General features: G+C 37.2%; 3 protein-coding genes and 1 long non-coding RNA gene across 4 annotated transcripts; 2 read left to right on the top strand and 2 right to left on the bottom strand.

Moving 5' to 3' along the window:
• Nucleotides 1-300: 300 nt before the first annotated feature.
• On the bottom strand, nucleotides 301-1,794 carry LOC112190923. The gene is made up of 5 exons (XR_005805223.1): nucleotides 1,696-1,794; nucleotides 1,528-1,587; nucleotides 1,122-1,212; nucleotides 706-770; nucleotides 301-423 (listed from the first exon to the last, which is right to left on the bottom strand). It is a non-coding gene; the product is annotated as an uncharacterized LOC112190923 (long non-coding RNA).
• A 748-nt stretch (nucleotides 1,795-2,542) lies between these two features.
• On the bottom strand, nucleotides 2,543-4,313 carry LOC121051129. The gene is made up of 6 exons (XM_040513133.1): nucleotides 4,091-4,313; nucleotides 3,741-3,918; nucleotides 3,545-3,637; nucleotides 3,218-3,249; nucleotides 2,977-3,124; nucleotides 2,543-2,853 (listed from the first exon to the last, which is right to left on the bottom strand). Exons 2-6 carry the CDS (start codon nucleotides 3,900-3,902, stop codon nucleotides 2,812-2,814), a joined length of 477 nt encoding a protein of 158 aa, XP_040369067.1. The 5' UTR covers nucleotides 3,903-3,918; nucleotides 4,091-4,313; the 3' UTR covers nucleotides 2,543-2,811.
• A 15,498-nt stretch (nucleotides 4,314-19,811) lies between these two features.
• Nucleotides 19,812-20,543, top strand: LOC121051640. Its single transcript, XM_040514346.1, has 4 exons — nucleotides 19,812-19,876; nucleotides 20,018-20,087; nucleotides 20,180-20,278; nucleotides 20,360-20,543. Exons 1-4 carry the CDS (start codon nucleotides 19,821-19,823, stop codon nucleotides 20,453-20,455), a joined length of 321 nt encoding a protein of 106 aa, XP_040370280.1. The 5' UTR covers nucleotides 19,812-19,820; the 3' UTR covers nucleotides 20,456-20,543.
• A 3,594-nt stretch (nucleotides 20,544-24,137) lies between these two features.
• LOC112190604 (GDSL esterase/lipase 2) lies at nucleotides 24,138-25,679 on the top strand. Its single transcript, XM_024330055.2, has 5 exons — nucleotides 24,138-24,402; nucleotides 24,487-24,608; nucleotides 24,800-25,027; nucleotides 25,108-25,363; nucleotides 25,438-25,679. Exons 1-5 carry the CDS (start codon nucleotides 24,138-24,140, stop codon nucleotides 25,677-25,679), a joined length of 1,113 nt encoding a protein of 370 aa, XP_024185823.1.
• The last annotated feature ends 576 nt before the right edge of the window (nucleotides 25,680-26,255 follow it).

The raw sequence follows: 26,255 nt of genomic DNA, 5'->3' as shown, positions 1-26,255 counted from the left end.
GCAATTCGCCGTCGCAAGACTATTAGCCATGGCAAAACGTTTGCCGTCGCAAGAATTTTGCCACTGCAAAATGCCGTCGCAAATACCAATGGCGTCACCACCAACCGCTACTGAAGTTTTTTGCCGTCACCAAAAGTCATTTGCTACGGCAAAAATATTATTTATGAATAAAAAAAAATTGGCATGCAAACGCATGCCGATTTTTTTTTTTTTTTTAATGAATGAAAACTACAAAAAGGAATGAAGCTTATATAAAAGGAAATTTTACACTTTAATTTTCCTCATCAATGAAGCTTCTACCAAAGTTTACAAGATACTTGAGTTTTACAAGTTAGTTATTTTGCTCTAATTCAAGATAAACTTTGCAGGAATCTTCCTCGATCCACTTCACGAACCAATTACTCTAGTGTTGTTGCAAGCCTCCTTTAACAGAAAGTTAGAAATCTTCAAGCATTCATTAAAGAAAAATAAAAAAAGCTAGAAAATCAATGGGAGAAACATGCAACACAGCACACCAATACATTATTGGCAGATCAATTACTAAGGCCTTCGGTAAAGTATTCCACTCACAAAAATCGACTAAACTACTGATTGCTTCTAAGAGAGTGATGGCATATGAAGCAATTGAACGGGACAAAGGCACTAGATTGACCATATAATACTAAAAGCATATATACAAGACAAATTCGTGAATGGCATACATACCTTTGCTATTTTCACTAGCTTATCATAGTTATCACGTCCAAAAAAAATGGCTTCTTACGAAATATCTGTATAGAACAAGGCTCAAGCATAAGCATTACAAGACAGCAGTTCAATTCTTGACATGGTATCAAATTATGAACCTCCTTGCCATATGCCAGTCATGGATGAAGGCAAACAGATCACGAGCCATGGTCCATGCAATACTAAGATAAACCTTCTCTTTGCATATAAAGTACTAGTTGTACATAGAAAAGCCATTGCAGATATTGAAGTGCACCCCGACCAAAGTAAAAGATCATAACATCATACTGTCAGGGTTGATTGAGGATGATATAATATACCAGCAAAAAACTACAACAATATAACAGTATCTAATATATTAGATGACAGGGGGGAAAATGTGGAGAAATACTTACCATTCCAGGAAACATACAACCAAGACTCCACAAGTCCAAAGAATAGTCATAATCTTGTAAATTAACAAGAAGCTCAGAACCTTTGAAATACCTACAAAGTATGCCATCAGGGAACAACATAAGGTAATGAACAAAAACAAACTGCATATACCAAAATTGAAAGCCAATAGGTTTGAAAGTGCTAGTTCAAATGTAGGTGTAGTCAAACCATAAACATGAAACGTGAGTAATCCTGAAGGAACACGAAAAATGAACGACTGAGACCCAAGTTCATGAGGAAGAGCAGTTTAAATATCTCCACACTTTACCAGTTGGCTCGGACCAATTTCTTGAGTTTCAACTTGCAATTAAAATACAATGCTTATGAATATTAAGCAACTGATTACTATGATAAAACAATAAGTACCTGTAGCTCAATAACACTATCTTCCACAGCCACACACTCTCTGCCTAATATTCTGAGTCTCTGTGAAGCATAGGCAGTTAGTGTTTTGATATTTAAAAATGTGCAGTGAAGGTAGAAGAAGTGGATATTCACTTTCGCAAATGTCAAATTAGAATGTAGATTGTTTACCTTGGCGGCTGCAAGATCAATTGAAGGGTCGGGCTTTTTTTTCCTTCACATCATCACCTGCATAAAAAAACAACAGATATTATTAAAGTTAAATATCTGACTCTCTTACAAAACTAGTTCAATCAAATCAGCTCAACCAGGAAGCCTTATTACTGAAACACAAAAGTTCCTGAACAGTGTTACCATCCATTGAAGTTCAAACAGGATGTGTCTCACCAAAATAACTCAAACATGAAATGGTAAGAAATTAAAAGGAACAAAATGCGGCATGTAATGAAATGCATAATGCAAATTGCCTTTGAAGTTCAATATGCAGTAAGTATGCAACACCCCCTACCATGTCTGTAAAGATCTAGAATACTCCTACAGTGGCTCATGCTCACTAGTTGCCAACCTCTTCCATCCCACTCACCCAACCCCTGAAAAATAAAGTAAGGGCATTGCAGCATGAGGTGGTGCAAGTGCAAGATAAAAAGATGTTGTAAATTTCAGTTATATAGTGGACGCGACTAGTCATTTCAGCCCCTATGTCATTACATACTTCATTAAATTAATCCCAATACACAAACACTTAAAATTCTTTGATTTGTTAAAGCGATAAAAGAAACAAGTCCCATTAAAAGAAATCTGTTAAAGTTGACCAAGAAAGCATTCAGTCCCCCAAGGCTCTTCTACCACTACGACTTATAGCTTTCTTTTATTGAGCTCAATCCACATACCAAAAGCAATCAGTCCCAACAAAAAAAAAATCAATTTTTCTAATCAAAATCGTTCTATACACTTGCTATTAGGTTCTATATCAAAATAAAAAAATAAACACAAAACAAAAATCATAAAAGTGAAAAACAAACCTCGTGCTGCGAACACTCAAACGCAGCCAACTTCAATCCACCGGAAGAGAATATGGAAAAAATGTTTGAAAATAGTAAAAATATGGATAAAATGTTCCATGACATATTCAACAACTCAATAAGACAACAACCATTTGTCCATTTGCTACCAAAAGTCCAAAACTGGCAGCAGCATACCAATAGTCCAATACATTTGCATATTACCAAAACTGGCAACAGATTACAGAAACTTATCTTGACTTTTTTACTGCTTGACATGGTCTTTCTACTCCGGTGGATCAGTGAATGTACCTGTAAGAAGTTGTGCCTTCTCAATTAGGCCAAATGAAGAAAACAAAGAATCAACATACAAAATTTCATTGTCCAACAGCCACAACTTTAGTAATAGCAACGACCTTCCACAAGAAATTTCTTTGGGACTTACACTTACCAAACTAAAGCCATGGACAACATTACAATGTATCATAGACTTCAAAAAGAAGGGACATTCAGGTCCTAGATTTGCCAGGATATGTTGCAGTTGGTTTCTGACAGAATATTTTTCATGATAGTTGGACTTCGTGATCTTACGCTTATAGCTAGTCAATCAATCAACAAGAGATCAACATTAGACACTTCACCCATTAACGCACTGAAGCTAACTTATAGAACATTTTAGAAAATTTACCTACCCTCCATTCCTCAGTGGATCCCCAGCATTTTTCTGTTCGAAAAACATCAAATTTACCCAGTCAACTATTTGTTTCGTTAATTGCAAAACACCACTCAAACTATTAGCATATGAATCATTGAATCATGAAACGCAGCAGTGGCAAACAACAAGTTCATTGGGTCATTTTATCAAACATGTAAAAAACCAACTAACGAGCAGGAAAAACAAACTAGAAAAACCAAGAGCAGAGAGCAGAGCAGAGCAGATTGATTCTCTAAGCTCCAAGAATCACAGTGAGGATTAGAACAAGCATTGTTAATTAGTACAGAAAAGGGTTCTCACTCACTCTCTTGGGAATTGGATTCAATGGACTTTTCCACTTCCAAGGCCTGAACCCATTTTGGGTGGTCTCCTCCAATGTCTCTCTGTGCTGCTCCACCTGCCAATTCAACAACCAAAGCTATATTCAACCAACACACCCACAACCTTATCACCAACTCCATCAAATACAGACTATATAGAAATCAGAGAGAGAGAGATACCAGATGAAGGGTGAAATCGTCAAATGAAGTTGAAGTAGTAGGGACAGGGAGCTTGGGGAAGGTCGTGTGCTCTTCATCTTCCTGGAAATACTGGAAGAAATTCTCCTCCAAATTCATGAATTCCCCAAGAAATTCTCCTCCAGTCAAGAAATTCTCCACCATGGCTATGACGATGAGACTGATTCAATAATTGGTGATCATATCAGTAACTACACACAGAGAGAGATGAGATAGTAATAACAAATTAACAAATAACAACTATGAAGTATGAACAAAACTGGAAAAACTGAAATCGAACCCAGAAATGGAAGACTGGAAGTATCGAATGAAGTCACTGAACCCAGCCTTACCCAGAAATCCAAATCCGAAATCGAACCCTCAAGTCTGTAAGTAAAGTGAGTAACCAAGCAACTGACCCAGAAATCCGAAATCGAACCCAGCCTTCAACCCTTCAAGAATCTGAAATCAAAAACTGAAATCGAAGTATCGATTGAACCCAGCCTTCAAGCCTTCTAGTAAGCCTTCAAGAACCCAGAACTCTGCTTGAGCCTTGACTCTTAAGGACACTGCAAACTGAAAACCCAGTAACGCAGTCGCTGTAAGAGACCGATCGATTGAAGTTCATAAAGAGTGAAAAACACAAACCCATAAATCCAGACTTACCCGTCAGTCCGTCACCGTCGAAGAGAGAAAAGGCCGTGCCAGAGAGAGAGAGGACCCAGAGGAGAGACGGAGAGAGGCTGTATGGCGAGTGTTTAGGTCTCGGGTTTGGTTACATGAGTGAGGAATAAGACGATAAAGATAGATGAGTTACCTAAGAGGAAGACGAAGGAAGATAATGGAATGAGGTTCTCTGTGTGTCTGCCCTGTGACGAGAGGAAGAGAACGAGAGAGGAAACCAGATCTGGATCAGTTTTATCATTTTTATTTCTTCTTTTTTTCCCTCATACTCGCATCTTTTTTGTAGTGATTTTAGTGACGGCATCATACTGCTGACGCAAACCTATTATACTTTTGCGACTACATTGCTTTGCCGTAGCAAATATAGGAGCTTTGGAGACGGCAATTGAGTACCGACGCTAACCATGTGTAGCATATATGCTACGGCTCTCCTTTGCCGTCACAAACTAATTTTTATTTTTGCGACGCCTTGTTTCCCGTAACAAATCTATGACCAATGGCGATGGCTTTTTTGCGCCGACGCTAACTGGGGTGGCCATTGCAATTATTTTTTGTAGTGCTTTACGTTCTGTTCTTGAGAAGCCGGTTAGGTATGCAATCATCCGCTTCTGCCTTTTCTTCAAGGCAATATGTGCTAAAGTGATCGACGTTTCGAAGATGGAAAAAATGCAAGCAGATTTAGTTGTTACTGTTTGTTTATTAGAGAAGTACTTCCCGCCTTCATTTTTCGACATTATGATCCATCTAACTGTGCATCTCGTGAGAGAAGTTCAGCTTTGTGGTCTAGTTCTTTTTCAGTGGATGTACCCCTTCGAGAGGTACATGAAAGTCTTTAAAGGGTGGGTTAGATGTCGAAGGCATCCTGAGGGATGCATAGCAGAGTGTTATATTGTCGAAGAGGCTGTTGAGTTTTGCGCTGAACGTATGCTTAGTGATGCTTCTACTGCTGGAATCCCTGAAAGTTCCAAACCATGAGCCCGTAATGCATCCAAACCGTTATCAGGCCCTACCATGATTTCTGTCTATGGCAAGGAGATGCATCAAGCACATCTGTGTATATTGCAGAATATCGAGGATGCAAGTCCTTATTTCATGTAAGTCATAAACTTTCAATTATCATGAGTTTTCCTATTGTCCATGAATTGATTCATTATTCTTTTATTTAAATCGCTGAGTTTCGTGTTTTTGTTGTTCAGTGAACATCTGGAATTGTTGAAGCTTCTCAATCCAAGGTTTTCCAAAAATGAAAAGTGGTTGAAGGATAAACAGAACCAGACCTTTGCTGTCTAGTTAAAGGAGAGGGTATGCGATCATATACTTGATTCTTAGTGATCAACAAAAACTAAGATTTCAACATTACGTTAATGTAATCTATTAATTTGTAGGTTTCAAATGAACTGTAGTTTCCAGAAAATAATGTTTCGGAAACAATGAGGTGGATGTCAAGTGGACCGAATCATATAATGCCGACCTTTAATGGATACCAGGTTAATGGTATTGATTTCAACAGTAAGGTGTGGGACAATGTGTGATCAGTGCAAAACAGTGGGGTTTTTTTAGTTGCTGATTCAATGCAAGTTTCTAGTGCAAAGGATAAAAATCCCAAAACTGATGATATGGACTTCTATGGTGTCATACAACAAATATGGGAGGTGGACTACTACAAGTTTAGGGTACCGTTGTTTAAATGTGATTGGGTTGAGAATGTTAGGGGCATTAAAGTAGATAAACTCGGGTTCACATTGGTAAATCTGAATAGGAAAGGTCATCTTAATGATGCTTTTGTCTTAGCTAGCCATGTTAAGAAAATATTTTACATTGAGGATCCCCTCGATGCTCAATGGTCAGTAGTAGTAAGGGTCCCAGATAGAGACTACCAAGGGGCTGATTCGGATGAGGAGTTAGAAGTTATCAAAGTAGAACAACAACCATTTCAAGCAACAATGCCATCCATCGAGACTTTTGATGATATAGATAGTGATCAGCATAACAATTATATGCGTCCTGGAGATGAAGCAATATGGGTGGAAAATGATTCCAATCAACGTGGCTAAGGGGAAAAAAAACCATATAGTTAGGGTTGTTTGTTCATGATTGAATTGTGTTAGAATGTCTGTATGTACTGGTGTGTTTGATGAAACACATATATTAACATTGAAGATTATGTTAGTTATTTCATTGTTTTCTGTGTTATTTAATTTTGAGTTATGTTAGTTATTTCATTGCTTTATGTGTTAGTTATTTCATTGTTTTATGTGTTTCAGTTTCGTATCTATTTATTGACATTAATTGTTAACATGTATTATAGGGCTAACTATGTTTATTCTGTATTGCAGGTCATGGCTCCATCTGCAAGCACATGTAAACTTGCTAGATCTGTAGCCTTAAGGATAAAGGCGGTGCAGATGAAACGTAGTAGAAGAACCGTCTCTGAACCACCTATTACTTCTCCAAATCATAAACCTGCTACCCCCAAGAAGGCTGAAGCAAGATTGGCAGAAGCCAACAAGGTTACCCTCCCTAGGAGAAGTCCTCAATCGAATAAAGCAAAGGAAGCTGCTCAGTCCATCAAGGATGCGGCTGCCAAGAGAAATATGCTACCGCCTAAAGCAGTAAAGTCCAAGAAGGCTGTGGCATCAAAGAAGTCGTCATCTGGTAGTAAGTCTGCAAGTGATCCGAGGATTCTGATGATGATGAGAATGTCACTGGTGGATTGAGGTTGCTTAAGCGAGGGATAGTAACCATTAATCGAATTACTAGGCTACTTCTTCAAGGAAAGAACCTAAAGGAGAATTATAATGCTGATGGGGAGCCAATTGGGAAGGCAGCTAAGGAGATGCAGTCCTACATTGGGGTGTTGGCATGCACCAAGATCCCAATATCTATAAATGATTGGAGAAATGTGCCTTTGGATGAAAAAGACAAGATTTGGAATAGTATTCAGGTAAACAATCTGTTTATAAGTTGTTGCTAGCTGTTGACTAATTTACATTTCATTAAGTTTATTTTTTCAAAAAGCATTAATTAAAGCTATGTTACTTTGTATTCGTTAATGTGTAGGATGCTTATGTGGTGCCGAAAGAGTGGAAGAAACTAGTTATTACATCAGCTGCCAACAAATGGAGAGAGTTCAAGAGCAAACTAACTAACTGGTACATTATTCCCTGTCTGGATACTCCTGAACTCTTATAGTTCCCTCCAGATGATTATCGATCAATTGAGATAGATGAATGGAATACATTCGTGGCTGATAGAACTTCAAAACAATTTCAGGTTTGTCTAATACCATACTTAGACCTATTTGGAACAGTTTATGCATTATTGGTTATTGTTTATGCAAATACTAAAATATACTGTATAATTTTCTGCATATGCTTGTAGGTACTCCACGAAATGCAGAGAACAAAGAGGAAGGAGAATAAGTATCCTCATCGAATGTCACAGAAAGAATATGCTAACTTCCAGGAAGAACTGGTTAGTATTCGTCTTAGAAATCTATTCACAATATATTTTTTATTGTGATCATGATGTCACTCGTGTGTATTCATATTTATAGGCTGAAAAAATACCGATTAAAGAGTTGGATCGTGCTACAATGTGGATAAAAGCCCGACAAGATAAGAGCGGCAACTTTAAAGGGCCAACAGTGAAGAAAAAAGTCGAAAAATTGTAAGTTCAGTTGTTCGAATTGTTTATTACTTTCAGCTTTGTTTTCCAGGTTTCGCATCCCAAGGATAATTTTTCTGTGTTGTGATTTATGTCTATATCAGGAAAATTTGAAGAGGAAAGTGTCTGAAGGAGAAATCAACCCTAAAGGAACAGATGATGTTCTGACTTTGGCGTTGGGACATCCTGAGTGTCCCGGTAGGGTACGCCGTGTTGGTGGCTTCGTCAAGCCTTCTGCATATTTTCATCTACCTAAACGACAAAAGCTAAATGTAGAAGATAGTGTCAGGGCAAGTGTTAAGAAGATACTAGCAGAGGAGAAAGAAAATATCATTGCTGAGGAAAGAGCCAAATGGGAGTTGGAGATGGAGCAACAAATTGCTAGGGAAAGAGCCGCTTGGGAGGAAAGGATTCAGAGGTTAGAAGCGAAGTTTGATGGGAAAGAGATGCCAGCTGACTCACCCAAACCTGTGACACCGCTGAATGATTTAGGGTCTGGCCAGGGCAGCTGTTCTAGGCAACTTGAGAAGGCTAGTTTGAAAGTTATTGAAAGTGAAGCCGCCAAAATTGCCAAGAAGTTAGATTTAGGGGAGGACCAGCAGAAAGTAGTTGAGGAGGATAAAATTTTTGTGGATGGGGAGCTGAACATCAAACTAACCTCGATTATTGAGGAGGAGGTTAGGAATGATTTAACTCCGAAAAAAATGCAGTTTTGGAGCAAGTGCAAGTGCCGGTAATTAATCGCTACGCTAGTGATGTCGCTAAAAGCAAGCGCATAATTTAACCCTGAAATATCGTTAGTAGTATAAGCAAATAGGGATCGTTCTATTCCGGGGATTGAGGGTACACCTGTCATTGTCAAACAATTAAACAATTAAAATTAAAACAAAGTATAATATTCACAAATATATTCACAACTATAAACATTATTTAAGAAAAAAGGGGGGATTTTGTTTTTGGATTTTCGAAAATAAAACTAAGTTAACAAAATAATTAAAATGCAAAAACATAAAAATACGAATGGAATGAGAGAACAAAGATCAAAATCGAAACATATGATTAAAATTGATTCAAACCCTAATATTAGTCATCTAAGTCATGAGAAAGGAGTTGATCATGTGAAACGTTAAAAGCAAACAATTTCCCATATTTCACTTTTCAATGCTAATTAATCTAAGTGAAAGCACCTAGATTAATCCTATTAAACATGCAATCAAACCCTAGAAAGCTAGTCAATCATGTCATGTTTAACGCATTACACATAGAGAAAGGCTATCAACTCAAGTGTACAACTTAGTATGGAAAAGTCCATCTAATTGCAATCCTCTTTAATTAAATTCGGTCTTTGCACAAAACCTTTACTACTTTGATTCAAGTTTACACAAAACGAAAAGTCGATTTCATGTTCTTAAACCTAGCACCATTCATATCAAAACCCTACGTGTTTGCAACCACATAAGATTAAAATACAAAAGTTATCTATAACGCAAATTTAATTAAACAAACTCACATAAGCAACTATGAAATCACAACATAACAATCGAAATTCTTTATTCAATCATAAAATTTCAGAATATAAACCTTGTTCAAACATAAATGTCAACTAAAAACAATTCTCACGAAACTAAGCAAGATTACAAAGAAAGAGGTTGAATTACACCGTGAGATGGAGATGGGGATGAAGGATGAAACGTTATGGATTCTTGAATCTCGAAAGCAAGCTTCAAGGTGGAGGATGGATGATGATGCTCACGGCTCCTTCTTCTTCTCCCTTGGCCTTGCTTGAAACGTTGAATGCACTAGAGGATGGAGAGAAAATGGAAAGGAAATGGAGAGACAAAGAAGATGGAATGGATGAAGGAATGTTTTTTAGAGTGAGAGGAGAAGGTGTTTATATAGGGAAGAGAAAGAAGAGTGAAATTGGAAAAGATGGAGTAAATTAGTGTGAGTAATGATGGAGAAAACATGATGATTACACCCTAAAACATGGAATGTTTTTGGGTGATGATGATAGTGGATTAGTGTGAGAAATGATGGAGAAAACATGATGATTACACCCTAAAACATGGAATGTTTTTGGGTGATGATGGTGGTGGATTAGTGTGAGAAATGATGGAGAAAACATGATGATTACACCCTAAAACATGGAATGTTTTTGGGTGATGATGATGATGCATTTCCTACTCATTTACTTCAATTTTATCTCCACCGAAAGTTTAGATTCTGCCCAAGACTTCTTCATAACAAATATTCCCCCATGAATATAGATTACTGTGGTAAAATTTCAGAATGTATTGCCATGTGGTTGGGCCGGAAATGCTGCTGGACCTCTTACAGGTCCAGTTTTCCAGTTTTGCTTTTGTAGAAAATTGGGCTGATTGTTTGAATGTCTTCCACTCATAGTTTGCTCTGGCACTCTTCATAAGAAATGATCCTTGGGCTTTCTAGAATGAATATGGAAAGTTTCAACTCATTTGAAGTTCGGATGGTTAGTCTGCCACTCCTCATTTCTTGTCTAGCTCGCTTTCTCATTGGCTCAATTTCTCCAAGACACGCTTTCTCAGGCCAAAATGCTCATTTTAGGGCCAAACAGCTCATTTCATCATCATCTACTCCAATGTACCTAAAAAATAGAAATTGAGTTAAAAATCGATTCGTTAAGGAATTAACTAAGAAAAATGTGAGGAATTAACTATTAAAATACCGCATTAAAATGCTCCTATCAAACTTTTGCTAGTCCCTTAGCAAAACAAAACAAAAAAATCCAAAACAGAACAAAGACTTGACAAAAAGCAAGTAAATGACTCTATTGCTCCTAACTGTTGTCTCAGAGACTCCAAACTCATGGCTTTCACGTTAAACACTTAATCAAAATCACAAAGATAATTCCATGGTTAATAAACCTGTGACATTCGTATGACTAAGCAAGATATGGAGAACTTAAGTTATACAGTGAATGATAGCATGTTTCGAACAAGTCCAATCCAAACTCACAGGGCATACTCTCGATTTTTCTCTCATAAATGGCTATGCTTAAAAGCTTCACACTCAAGTATATGCAAGAGAACAAATTGTAAGGAAACAAACCGCTTGCATATTTCATCAATAAACACATTTTGTGAAGAATTTTTAAAGACCTCATGAAATGACTAAGTGCACAAATGGATCTACTATAAGCTCGACTGCGTAACTGACTCCACTAACCAAAGACTGCCCATCTCAAGGATCAAGTCAGCACTTAAAACAGGTTGTAATGGGGCTAAGCTAGGGTTTTCGAAATGAATATTAAGGATACAAAAATCCTAAAGACCTAGTAGAGCATATAAGGACCACCTTATGTCATCATTTTTGTAGACCAAATATCATTGTTTTGGGCCAAACCTTCACTCTAACCAACATGGGAATGGACAAAGGCATAATTTTCAACTTTGAGGCTTCTACAAATTTGCAAGTCCAAAACCACACTTCAACATTTTCCCAAGAGTTTTCTTTTCAATTTATCTTCTCTTTTGCCGCTTTTCTTTCTTTCTTTCTTTTTTTTTCAAGGCAAATTTTTTTTTTTTTTTTCTTCTTGGATTTTCCCCACCCCACACTTGTCTTTCATCGTCACCCCTACATACTATGTCATGCTCTACTAAGTCCTTAAGACAAGGGTAGAGATATTCTGTACTAAGCTCATGGTAGGGTAGTGAGGGTGATGAAACAAAGGTTTTCAACGTAGGCTCAAAGGGGTTCATTCTAAGGAGTCCCACGACGGGCACAATTGGGGACACATGCTTGTTTGGCTATGGTGGTTACCCTAGGGGTCATCATTTGGCCCGCGGGCCTAAAAGCCCATGGGCGCCCGCCCGGCCCAGTGGGCAAAAGCCCGGCCCGGCCCACTGAAAAGCCCATCTCGGCCCTGCCCATTGGGCACGAGGCAGGGCTAGGGCGGAGGGTTCAAAGCCCAGGCCCGGCCCGCGGCCCGGCTCGTTACATGCCCATTAAAGCCCGCCCGGCCCGGCCTTAAAAGCCCGCCGGAAAGCCCATTCAATTTTTGTATTAATATATTTTTATGTAGTTATATTGAACTAATTATTGCATTAGACCATATGTTTTTTCAATTTTGTATTTTATTTTGTTCAATAATTAACATATCATCATTTTTTCATAGGTTTTTGTATTTTTTTAACAAAATAATATGACATATAAATATAATGGGCTCGGCCCTGCCCACCGAAAAAAGCCCGGCCCGGCCCGGCCCTAAAAAGCCCGTAAGGCCCTGGGCCCATGGGCGGCCCTGGGCCTTGATTTTTAAGAGAAGCCCGGCCCTGCCCGGCCCGAAAAATAAAAAAAATATGTTTTGGCCCGGCCCGGCCCGGCCCGAGCCCATTAATTTTGGGCAGGGCCGGCCCTGCCCTGCCCATTGACGACCCCTAGGTTACCCTAATGCCTTCTATCCTATCCAAGATCAGGGCATATTATGGCATACAAGTTTTGACAGTCACAACAGCCGAGTTCTAGTACTCTATAGTCCATTAAAATCTATGGCACATGATCATTGGATTTCCAAAGAATGATGAGGTTTTGCAAATACAGCCACAAAATTCTAGAATTACCAATAAGCACTCGAAAAGAAAGTATTTTAGCACAAAAACTCACTTTGGGTCAAATGAATCAGACTTAATCCTAGCATGCTTAATGAACCAAGTTACAATCCTATCTCAAATCTTCATACAAACATCACAATGTCGATTAACCACAGAATTCAATTAAGTTCTATTTTGATTGTGAAAACCTTCAGCCATGAATTCAGAGACATGTTCATCCTAGACGTTAGGGGCATCCTAAAACTCAAACAAACAAAAACACTCTAAAACCAACATTTTTTTTTTAAATTAATTTAATTTCAACACTTAGGTACGGGAACAGGGAGTCTCGATGTGGGACTGAAACAGCTACCCTTTTTCAAGACTATGTTTAATCCAATATACCTTAGTGTATCACAACATCAATTAAAAACACAATAAAAACACAATCCAACATCAACTATTTTTCATTTATTTATTTATTTACTAACTACTAAAAACACAATAAAGCAATAATCCTTCCCCCATACTTAATTCATGCATTGTCCTCAATGTATAAACAAATATAAATCATGCAAAGCATAAATCAAGCATAGAAGAGAAAGTTAACACAACGAAACCTAAAACAACTTAAAATTCATGAAAATAAAATAGAAGGAAGAGTTCAAGAAAGCAAATCTGCGTTTGATGTCTCCTCCACAGCTACAGTTGAAATGGGTTGCCTCCCATGCAGCGCTTAATGTTTAAAGTCTTTCAGCCTAGACTTGTACCTCCATTTACTCCTTTGGAGGAGCGGTATGCGGGCGAGTGGCAGCCCTCTTGCTGGTTTCAGCTTCCTGAGGAGGGTCCTCATGGTGTGATGCAGTAGCGTCCTTGCGAGGAAACCCAGGAGGATAACTCTGCAAGTTATTGACTTCCTGAGCAAGCTTGTTTATTGCAGTGTGACAGCGGATCAAAGAGCAGTTCATCTCAGAGATGTAATCGATCATGCAATTGACTCTCCAATCTGTCACCATAATACCATCGCGGAGAGAGGAGCACAAATCATCAATCGAATCCGACAAGCTTTCTAGGGTGGCCATAGGCCGAGGAGCACGAGCAGCTGGTGAGGAAGAAGACTCTCCGGGATGCAGTCTGGGAGAGCGACGAGGCAGAGGAGGGGGACTGCGGGTACGCTCACGGATAGGACGATGGTCCCATGGACGAGTAAGCCCAGCTCTAGTGGCCGCTTGACGACCTTCTTCCTCCAAAGAGAGAACACGGTGTTGATTGACGCCCCTGCTAGGGGTTACCTTGGTTCGAGCCATGAGGAAGTAGAAGGAATTTGAAACTGCACGCTTAGACAAACCTTAGTAAAATCTGGAGGAGACAAAAAAGGATGTATATGTAAAGCACAAAATAGGGTAGAAATCTCAACAGGCACACGGTTTTAACAAAGCTTCTCCGGGAAGGAGAAGAGTTATGACAGTTCACGGCCCAAGAAACTCCCCCACGTGTAAATATTTCTTTCTTTTCCTGGATTTATGGCATTTAGATATGCTTTCGGCTATAGCTTGTCTGTCACGGCTCCTCGAGATTAGTTTGATTCCCCCACGCGTCCTTTCTTTTCCTTGATTCACGGAAATTAAACCTGCTTTCGGCTGTAGCTTGTCTGTCACAGCTCCTCGAGATTCGTTTGGTTCCCCCACGTGTCCTCCACGTGCCAACAGCTTTTCCGTGTTTTCGGGTGACTTTAATCCAACGCGTAGATTTAATCTCAGAGATAGTCCATCCAACGGTGGAGATTTGCTCACTCGTTCTATAAATAGGTGCATTCTGAGGGAGCGACTGTTCACTCCAAAAGAAAATTCTTCCGAGTTCCAGCCTTTCTCTCTCAACCCTTCAGCCTTTCTTTCGAAACTCAAATCCTTTCTTCATCAACATGGAACCACGAACTCTGCAACTAATGGAGTTACAAAACCCAGCAACAAATGGAATTACAAGCCCAGCAACCAACCGAGGAGGGAGGAAGCATCCAAGCAGCCGGGAGTAGTGCCAACACGCCTATCAGGCCGACCAATAACTGGTGGACTCCCACACCAGATCAACTAAGAATCCTCCAGGAGCTTTACTACGACAGGGCGCTTAAGAACCCAACTCCAGAGCAGATTCAAGGGATCTGTCTCCATCTGAAACCGTATGGGCAGATCGAGAACAAGAACGTCTTCTTTTGGTTCCAGAACCTCAAGGCTCGTGAGAGGCAGAAGTTGAGGGAATTTCGGAATGTTCGGGTTGGTGGATCTCTCGATCTCAATTTTGGATCCACTAGTTCTACTGATGATGGTAGGTCCATTGATCTGAACTTTGGTTCCACTGGTTCTACTAGTACTGACAGATCCATTGATCTAAATTTTGGGTTACGTGTCGGCTATGGTATTGATGGATCGATCATGGACAAACGAGGAGAATATCACCAGGAGATTGAAACCCTTCCACTATTCCCCATGCATGGTGAGGACATCTTTGGCAACATGAAGACTACTTCCGAGGGAGGTAGCGGCTATGGCGGTGGCTCTCGCATTTCCCTTGAGCTTAGCCTCAACTCCTACGGAGATGCAGACATGGCTTAGTATAGTGTAAATTTTTTTTATTTTTTATTTTTTTTATTATTTTATTTTATATATATATATATATATTTTTTTTTATAATTTTTTTAATGTTTTTTTTGTAAATAGCTGAATTTAATAAGACTGAATGAATGCAGTTTTTTATATATATATATATATATATATTATTATTATTATTATTATTAATTTTTTTTTAATATATAGCACTCAAAATAAAAGACAAATATATATATATATATATAGGACTCAAAATGAAAGACAAAAATATTTATAGGACTCAAAATGAAAGACAATTATATAAATCTCTTCCCCCACACTTAAATATTGCATTATCCTCAATGTAATCAATTAAAAGCATGCAATGAAATAAGTAAGCATAGATAGAAGACATTTACGAAAACAAATCCTAAAATAAAAACAATAGAGAAAAATTGAAAAATAAAAAGAAATAGGGAAGGAGAAAGCAAATCTGATTATATTCTGAATTGGGTTGCCTCCCAAGTAGCGCTTGTATTTTACGTCTTGCAGCCAGACGGTACCTACATTAAATAAAGTTAGTAACTATAATTAACAAAGAAATACAAAATAAAAACAAGTATAACTATTAATTACAAACTACAAGTATAATTAACAAGTATATTGTACATAAAACACAAGTTAAGTACTCAAGTGAGTATAAAACGTGAAAAGTATTTTTACAAGTTTAAAGTGTGAAACAACAAAATAATTTACACGTATAGAGTATTCACAAGTATTTCTTTTATTATAAACATTATTGATATCGAATCAAATTCCAAGCGGTAAATCAAGTGGACGTGCGGCCCAAGTATAGTTGCCTAGACACAAACTCCCTTTCAAATTGTTTGGGCAACCTTACTGAAATGGCCAGGTGGGGGAGGGCGAACACGAGAGGAAAAATCCATTTTGGCATGAGCTACTCCCACATTGTGGTTTAGGCCCATTTGCAAGCACTTCTGGATTCAAAAACCCGTCATGAACGTTGTCCCCTTCCTAGACACCATTTCACATAGGCTTTCTTACTAAGATGAAAAAGTTCATAAGTGTGAAAACAGTTCAACAAGTGTTAATAAAGGCCGCCCTCAACCTTAAGGGACCTGAGCTAGGTACCAATAAGGGGTTTAGGCCAATATTAACAAAAGAGACTTCACCTATTCCTCTCAATTTACAACCTACAATTAAAATTCGTATTCAATAATATAAATAACATCCTAGTTAAATTAAACTAAGTTTCAAACAATTTTTAAACAACAAATATATACAATAAATGACACAATTTAGCAAGTGATTTTTCAATCCCCGGCAACGGCGCCAAAAATTGATGTCGCTAAAAGCAAGCGCATAATTTAACCCTGAAATATCGTTAGTAGTATAAGCAAATAGGGATCGTTCTATTCCGGGGATTGAGGGTACACCTATCATTGTCAAACAATTAAACAATTAAAATTAAAACAAAGTATAATATTCACAAATATATTCACAACTATAAACATAATTTACGAAAAAAAGGGGGATTTTGTTTTTGGATTTTCGAAAATAAAACTAAGTTAACAAAATAATTAAAATGCAAAAACATAAAAATACGAATGGAATGAGAGAACAAAGATCAAAATCGAAACATATGATTAAAATTGATTCAAACCCTAATATTATTCATCTAAGTCATGAGAAAGGAGTTGATAATGTGAAACGTTAAAAGCAAACAATTTCCCATATTTTACTTTTCAATGCTAATTAATCTAAGTGAAAGCACCTAGATTAATCCTATTAAACATGCAATCAAACCCTAGAAAGCTAGTCAATCATGTCATGTTTAACGCATTACACATAGAGAAAGGCTATCAACTCAAGTGTACAACTTAGTATGGAAAAGTCCACCTAATTGCAATCCTCTTTAATTAAATTCGATCTTTGCACAAAACTTTTACTACTTTGATTCAAGTTTACACAAAACGAAAAGTCGATTTCATGTTCTTAAACCTAGCACCATTCATATCAAAACCCTACGTGTTTGCAACCACATAAGATTAAAATACAAAAGTTATCTATAACGCAAATTTAATTAAACAAACTCACATAAGCAACTATGGAATCACAACATAAGAATCGAAATTCTTTATTCAATCATAAAATTTCAGAATATAAACCTTGTTCAAACATAAATGTCAACTAAAAACAATTCTCACGAAACTAAGTAAGATTACAAAGAAAGAGGTTGAATTACACCGTGAGATGGGGATGAAGGATGAAACGTTATGGATTCTTGAATCTCGAAAGCAAGCTTCAAGGTGGAGGATGGATGATGATGCTCACGGCTCCTTCTTCTTCTCCCTTGGCCTTGCTTGAAACGTTGAATGCACTAGAGGATGGAGAAAGGAAATGGAGAGACAAAGAAGATGGAATGGATGAAGGAATGTTTTTTAGAGTGAGAGGAGAAGGTGTTTATATAGGGAAGAGAAAGAAGAGTGAAATTGGAAAAGATGGAGTAAATTAGTGTGAGTAATGATGGAGAAAACATGATGATTACACCCTAAAATATGGAATGTTTTTGGGTGATGATGATAGTGGATTAGTGTGAGAAATGATGGAGAAAACATGATGATTACACCCTAAAACTTGGAATGTTTTTGGGTGATGATGGTGGTGGATTAGTGTGAGAAATGATGGAGAAAACATGATGATTACACCCTAAAACATGGAATGTTTTTGGGTGATGATGATGATGCATTTCCTACTCATTTACTTCAATTTTATCTCCACCGAAAGTTTAGATTCTGCCCAAGACTTCTTCATAACAAATATTCCCCCATGAATGTAGATTACTGTGGTAAAATTTCAGAATGTATTGCCATGTGGTTGGGCCGGAAATGCTGCTGGACCTCTTACAGGTCCAGTTTTCCAGTTTTGCTTTTGTAGAAAATTGGGCTGATTGTTTGAATGCCTTCCACTCATAGTTTGCTCTGGCACTCTTCATAAGAAATGATCCTTGGGCTTTGTAGAATGAATATGGAAAGTTTCAACTCATTTGAAGTTTGGATGGTTAGTCTGCCACTCCTCATTTCTTGTCTAGCTCGCTTTCTCATTGGCTCAATTTCTCCAAGACACGCTTTCTCAGGCCAAAATGCTCATTTTAGGGCCAAACAGCTCATTTCATCATCATCTACTCCAATGTACCTAAAAAATAGAAATTGAGTTAAAAATCGATTCGTTAAGGAATTAACTAAGCAAAATGTGAGGAATTAACTATTAAAATACCGCATTAAAATGCTCCTATCAGCTAGCCTTACTTTCTTTTTCCTTACAATTAGCTTTCCTTTTTTTGTTTCCTTACAATTAAGTTTGACAAACCATATTGATGATATTGCTGCCTCAAATGTGACTAATGCTTATGCATATTTTGGTTTGCATTAGGTTCAGTCCAACAATATTGTCCAGTCAGGTTGTAAACTTGCGATAGATTCATTGGACAACATAGTGGCGGAAGGAACCATCATTCAAGTGGATGTTGAGTCCAGCAATCAAACTATCCATGGTGTTCCGTTGGCTGAGGAAAATGAAAATGTCCAAGTGTCAATCACCAAATCTATTGTTACTAATGCTTTGCTACCAATTCCTATTAAAGATGAGATTCTATTTGTCTGCGATGCAATTGGTACATGCGTTGCTTAGCCTAGAGACTGGGTTATACCCATTGTAGTTGATGCAAAGGTAATTTAGTTTGCTTAATTATTTGTCATTTTTAACCTCTTTGTTCTTACAAAAATGGCCATGTGAGCTGCTATATTACATGATATAGAAATACTAAACATGCATTGTTATTTTTTATATCAATTGCAGCAAGAAAAGAGTAAAATTGTGAGGAGGAAAAAGAAGGATACACATGATGATTTTTTTTATCATGATGATTTGGACAACCTGCCACCCAATTTGCCTCCACCGCTTAAGACATTGAGCACATGGGCTAATGATTACTTGAAGGATGGGGTTACTATCCACACAACCTTAGGCGAGGAATTATTCGGATATCCAAAAAAGGTTGCCATATTCAGAAGGGATGTGTATGCCATGACCAACATGAAGGAGCTTTCTGGCAACAGTATTGTGATGTATATAAGGTCTGTAATGCATTTTAAATTAAGCTGCTAATTCAGTGTTGTTGTAATGATATTTTGAGACTTGTGGTTTTACAGCTTTCTTTATCAAGTGTTAAATAAATTGAAGATGCTTGACATGATTGGCTTCGTAGACCCTGCACACACTGGTGTCATTAGCTGTAAAAATCCGACTGAACGAGCTCGTTCTTTGTTAGCTTCTTATGAAAGAGGGAAGCTTGGTCAGATTTTTTTGGTGCCCTATAACTCAGGCTACAAAAGCTTGATTAATGCATTTTTGTTTTTGTAAATATTGATTTCTGATCTCATCAATATAGCAATGCAAGTACCTAGAACAGATTCGTGTTGGTATTGATTATCATAAATTTGAATGTCAGCTGTCATTGGATGTTGACGGTGGCGAACCCCACTGAAGAAGTTGTGTATTTCATGGATCCGCTAAAGAGGCGGCTCGTCACCGGTGAATGGAGAACTATTGTGGACAAGTAAGTGCAGCTAGCTTGTAGGTTTTTGGTTGGTATTATGTACAAAAAATTTAGTCCTAATTTTTTTGGAGATCTTTATCGATTCTCAATTTATAAGTTGTTCCATGAATCATAATTTTGTGTATTGTGTTGTTTTTGAAGCTCCATCAAAATATTCAATGCACAAAAGCGTAGGAAAGGCCGAAAGACAGTTCAATGGAAAAACTATGCAGTATGTGTTCCCCATCTAGCTAACTCTTTATATTTGCATTTTTTCAGTTCAGGTCAGGTTTATTAGGTACTGAAAATATTTATTTGTTTAAGGGCATTCCGGAGCAGATGGGTGATAAGACTTGTGGATATTGGATTATGCATTACATGAGGGATATAGTGGAGGACAAAAACCGAGAGTGGAGTGCTAAGGTAATCAGTAACTAATTTATTATACTAGTGATTTATTGGATTAATCCATTGTGATGCATAACTAAGCTTCTATCCTTGCAGTGGGAAAGAAAAGCAAATCACTATTACACAATGGAGAATGTTGATGTTGTCCGGGCAGAGTGGGCAAAGTATGTTATGAAGTTCAAAGATAACTAGTGCATGTGTAGGTTAACTAGTAGTTGGAGATATGTAGCATCAACTTTTTGGACATGCATAGTTGATATATATATATATATATATATAGGCCAGATTTTGATTGCAGTACTGCTAGCTAATTTGCTATGTTGTTTAGTTGGTTGTCCAGATTGTGTAGTGCTTCTGGTTTATTAGCAAGCAGTACTGCATGCATATATTTTGCTAGCTGCCTAGATTAGTATATATGGGCCATTTAGAACTGATGCTTATGACTAGGTTTGTGTACATGAGACAATGGTGGATTAATGGAAAATGCAATGAATGATTTTAGATGTGGATTTTATTGTTTCATGAATGCCAATTTTAATTTCCAGAATGCATGAATACCAATTGTAACAGGGGACTACATATATGTGTTATCTCAAATTGCAAGCTACAACAAAAGCACACCAAAATGTGTGGTTGGAGCTACATAAAAACAACACAAAAATCAATTGGAAGTCTATTGTCTTTTTGGCATTGGGACAACAGAAAATTGTAGTCTGAAAGGCAAAACAACAACATAAGTTAAATGAAAGTATTGATTAAAGCTTATAACAACAACATATAAGTGTGGTTGGACTTGATGACAGACTATATAAAAGACTTACCATTTGTGGTTCGTTTTATATTCAGACCACAAATATTTGTCGTGTTAAAAATATCAAACGACAGTAAATTGTTGTTGTACTGAAACTGAGATAACAGAAAGAATATGATATCTATTGTTTAAACTACTTTCCAAAATCACATACGTACAATTTCAAAACCTTTCACACAACACTTAAATGTCATATAAACATACCCTATACCGACACTTAATTGTAATCTGAAACACTTTATCACCACAGATAATTGTTGTGTAAAATCCCTTTGCACAACATTTAATTGTTGTTGTATGCCAGAAGACACTACACATGAGTCTTCATATTTCTTATTTAAGGGCCTTCACACCACACAAAACTGTTGTGTTAATGCTTTTAAACCTACATATCACATTGGTCCCGAAATGCAAAACGCATAAGACAACAAAAGACTTTTATTTGTTTCTGTCGTCTGAAAAATCAGACTACATAAGTGTTCTATCGTCTGATACCCCCAAGACACGACACCGTACTAGACGACAGATTTTAGTTCCTTCAGACGACAGAATAGTTATGTTGTCTGATGCACTTTTTGGCATAGTGCATAATGATTTTTCTTTGTGTTAAATATAGAGTTGCGTCAACCTAGGTTTCATTTTAGAAAATAGGTTAGGAGTAGAGCGTCTCTCACCTAGCATACAAGGAAGGAAAAACAATAGGTTAATTCAGGCGTTGGGTTAACTTGAGCATCTTCATCCATAGATTAATGTAATTTGGTTGAACGTGATTAGTTTACTTGATTGATTGGTGGTGGATGCAAATCCCCTAACTTGTTTTATCTTTGATTTTCATAACTCTGAATCAAGTCTTTTATCTTCAGAGTCATTTATTATTCAGTTTTTATTAAATTATTTCGTCAACCAAAACATCTTCAAAAATTATCAAACTATGTCAGTAGTTAGTTTATCGTGTCTAGAGTCTGTCTGTAAATTTTCATGACATTTAGAATAGTCAGAGTCGTCTGCCAGTCAGATCTTTATAATTGGACAATTTATGTTGTTTTGAGTCTTTAGATTAGTGATTAGACCACAATCTCTTGCGGGAACGATACCGACTTACCTATACTATTTTCAACATTCTTGTAGGGTTAAGTTATAGGCATTTTTGGGCATCTATTTAGGTGGATAGAAATAGCTTATCAGGGGTTGATTGAAGATGACAATTATGTTACTCTTGTAACTCTGAAGAAGAAGACCGACAGACCTCTTGGAAGCAAGAACAAGAACCAGCGTCCCCAAAAGAAGTCTAGTGGTGCCTCTTTGAGGATCACTACCCTGCAGCCACTAGTTCTGTTCCCAGCCCGAGAGACAAGGACAAAGGAAAGCTTTAGGTTTTCCAAGTCTCCTTGCCTAATACTAGAAGTTGAGTCTTCTACTGCTTTCATCTTAGTTTCTCTAGTTGTACACTAATTGAGGTCTCTAGGCGATTAGGTTACTGTCCATGAGAGGTTGGTAGTGAGGATTTTGTTTCTTCGTTGTTAGGCTCAACAAGTGAGCGAATGTGTTAACAGTGAGTGTCACCTATCTTTTGCTTGACATCTTGTGCCATTTATGATTTTGGTATGAGATAACATCTTATGCATATGTCTTTTGGCCATGGATAAGTAATGAAATTATCTATTTTTCAAAAAAAAAAAAAAGCAATATCAAAATTTGTTGATGCACTTTCTTTTCCAAATAAACTCAAAGGGATGACATATCACTTTGTGCTTTAGTGAATACAACTTGAGTAATATAATATACACATGCATTTGTTGTTTGCTATATTCTAATTCTTGACACACAAAACAAATTAAGTTTACGTGCTTAATCCTCTGTTTCATTCTACAATGTAATATCTAAAGTCTTCCATACGTACATGACCAAAAGAAAATCCTTCATGTACGACAGATCAACCTAAGAATCTAAGATGATTCAAATGTTCATAACTTCACATATCGATTCCTATACTTCCATGAGCGAAAGACTGCATAAGCGAACAAAATAGCCACAGTCAAGGCTAATTATGCATTATGTTAACTTGAACTCTGAAAGTTTTAAGGAAGGTAATGGTTTGTGGAGGAACTATGTCAATTTCAATGGCGGTCATCGGACTGAAATAACTAAGCAGCAATTTTTCAAGCTAAAGTGGATTAGAAATTCCACTGTCACATGGCTTTCACTGTATTAGGCAACTTCAGATTAAAAAAAAGAAAATTAAAAAAATTAGGCAACTTGAGATTAGTCTCCTAAATGTTTCGGCTGAAGTGAACTGCACTATTTTTGCAGGCCCTAAATAAATTTGACTCCTTATCGTCCTAACTATTCATACATTCTAAACCGGCCACAAAAACAAATGAAGAAGAAAGAGAGGCCGCAGCCAAGAGCTTTGACTTTAGACTCCTAAGCAGCGTTTAAGATGTCTTGCTACTTAAAGAAAAGGTTCTATGAATCTGTCATAAGTTGAAGAATGAAATGATGAACACATGAACTTTTTATATTTCTCAATTGATCATTTATGTTGTCAGTCAATAACTCAATAATATTGTTATTCAAAATTGAGATAATTTTCATCAAATCCATAACTTGTCTGGGGATTGAATGGACTCTGATCTGGGCTGCAGTGCAATAAAAAACTGCTAACCAAAAAAACATAAACGTTATCAAAATAATGTAATCACTGGCCCTGTGAAGTACTGGATGCTAAACGCAGAGACCAATTACTCCACCATCAATTTAAAAGGATATAATTTTTAAAACAAACACAACTGAAACAGAGCAGAAGATAGATTATTTTGAATCTTCCTCATTCAATATTGTTTTCAATAATTTTATGTATATATTAGCAAAGCAACTTTGGAACAGAGAATATACCATATATTGGACTGAAGACCAATTAAATTCCACAACAACAAGGTATAGTAATCGTAGAATTGAATTCCAGTTTATATTTTGTCTTCTGTGATACAAGTTGATCACAGAGACCTATATATATATATTTGGAACAAGGGAGTTGATAATACAGAGTAAACAAGAGCTAAAATGTCGACTTCACTGTTTCAAGTATGTATGATCTTTGCTTTTTGTGCAAATCTTCTTACTCCAAGCAGCTGCCATGACAACTCAAGGCTTCACAAGAAACACGCAGCCTTGTTCGTCTTTGGTGATTCGCAGTTTGATGTGGGAAATAATAACTACTTGAACACTTCCACTGAACTTCAAGCAAATTTCTGGCCATATGGGGAAACATTCTTCAAGCACCCCACTGGTAGATTTTCGGATGGACGTCTAATCCCTGATTTTATTGGTAAGGTACTCTACGCAATATGCTGATTCTGTTTAACAATAAATATTACGGAAAAACTGGTTGTCACAATTCCATTTTCTACAGCTGAGTATGCAAAGTTGCCACTTATTCCACCATATTTACGACGTGGGTTCAAAAGCTATACTTATGGGGTCAACTTCGCATCTGCCGGGGCTGGTGCTCTAGCTGAATCTTATCAAGGATTTGTATGTCATCTCCCTTGTGTGTGTGTGTGTGTGTGTGTGTGTGTGTGTATTTTACGTCTCAAGTCTTCTGGTTACACTTAACAGCATATATATGGATCATTAGGCTTGAAACCAAGTACATACATATACTGTAGGCAGAAGAAGATACACTTAAATATGCATGATTGGGGTGATCAATTTCTTATTTTCAGGTTATAGACCTTAAAACTCAACTGGGTTATTTCAAGAAAGTGGAGAAGCAGTTGAGGCACAAACTAGGCCATGCAGAAACCTACACATTGCTGTCAGAAGCTGTTTACTTAATTGGCATTGGAGCCAATGACTATTTTTATGCACTCGGCACAAATTCCAGTTTGTTTGAGTCGTCACCTGAAGAATTTGTTGGCCTGGTGATAGGAAACCTGACAACTGTGATCAAGGTACTATATCCAGTTATATTTCAGGATTGTGAACTGGAAAAAGAATTTGATCATTTACTTACTTCATACACAATTGGCAGGAAATATACAAGAAAGGAGGAAGGAAATTTGGGTTTACAAGCATGGCTCCTCTGGGTTGTGTACCAAGCATGAGAGCAATGAAACCAGGAAACACAGGCACATGTGTGGAAGAAGTGAATGCGGTAGCGAAACTACACAACAGAGTACTTGATAAAGTCCTCCTAAAGCTTAAAGGACATCTCCCAGGATTCAAGTATTCATATCCAAATGTATACCCTCACATAGACGAAATATTTAACAATGCATCTAAACATGGTAAACATGCTCTTTTTCTTTTTCTTGTGTTATAAGCTAAGACCATTTGTTTTGCTATAATTATATGGTTAAAGGTTTCAAGGAGGGAAAGACGGCATGTTGCGGATCTGGTCCATACAGAGGAATTGGGAGTTGTGGAGGGAAGCGAGGCGTGACAGTGTATGAACTATGTGACAATGTTACAGAATATGTGTTTTTCGACTCCAATCATCCCACAGAAAGGTTTTACCAGAAAGTTTCCAAGTTATGGTGGAGCCATACCCCTAAACAGACTGAGACGTACATTGATCTGAAAGAGCTATTTGAAGTTTATTGAAAATGTTTTAATTGTTGCAGACGCAATCGAGCATTTAATCAAAAGTTTGGCACATCAACTTTATTTAAATGAAGAAATGAATAAAATGAATATATCTTCTGTCCCAGCCTTTTTACTCTCTTGATACTTTTTTTTTTTTTAGTTGAAGAAGGTCAGACATTTTTATTCAATATGAAAAAAACAATATTACACAGTGACACGCCTCTATGGAACCGTCAAAAAGAGACACCGCTAAACGCAATACCACTCCACATATTGAGTGAAGCTCAGGGGTGAGTAAACTAATAAGAAACTGATAATAAAAATTTTCTACAGAATCCATCAGTAGATTCGCTGACAACCTTAGACCAATAATCCCGTCAGTTCCTCACAGGTACTGATCCCAATAAAAAAAATTAGGTATCTAAACAAAAACCGTCATGAATCCCAAATTTTAATAAAAAAGCCACAGGGATCCCAAATCCAGATCCAAAACTGAATTTAGGGTTGTACTTGAATGCATATATTATCAAATCAAAAGACGTGTTTTCTTCTTGAGTAATTTGTATTTGATTAATAATATCAACAAGCTATGTA

Source organism: Rosa chinensis, chromosome 2 (assembly GCF_002994745.2).
Source record: "Rosa chinensis cultivar Old Blush chromosome 2, RchiOBHm-V2, whole genome shotgun sequence".
NCBI classification, from domain to species: domain Eukaryota; kingdom Viridiplantae; phylum Streptophyta; class Magnoliopsida; order Rosales; family Rosaceae; genus Rosa; species Rosa chinensis.
Note: the sequence above shows the minus strand (reverse complement) of the source record. Positions and strands in the feature narration are given on the sequence as shown.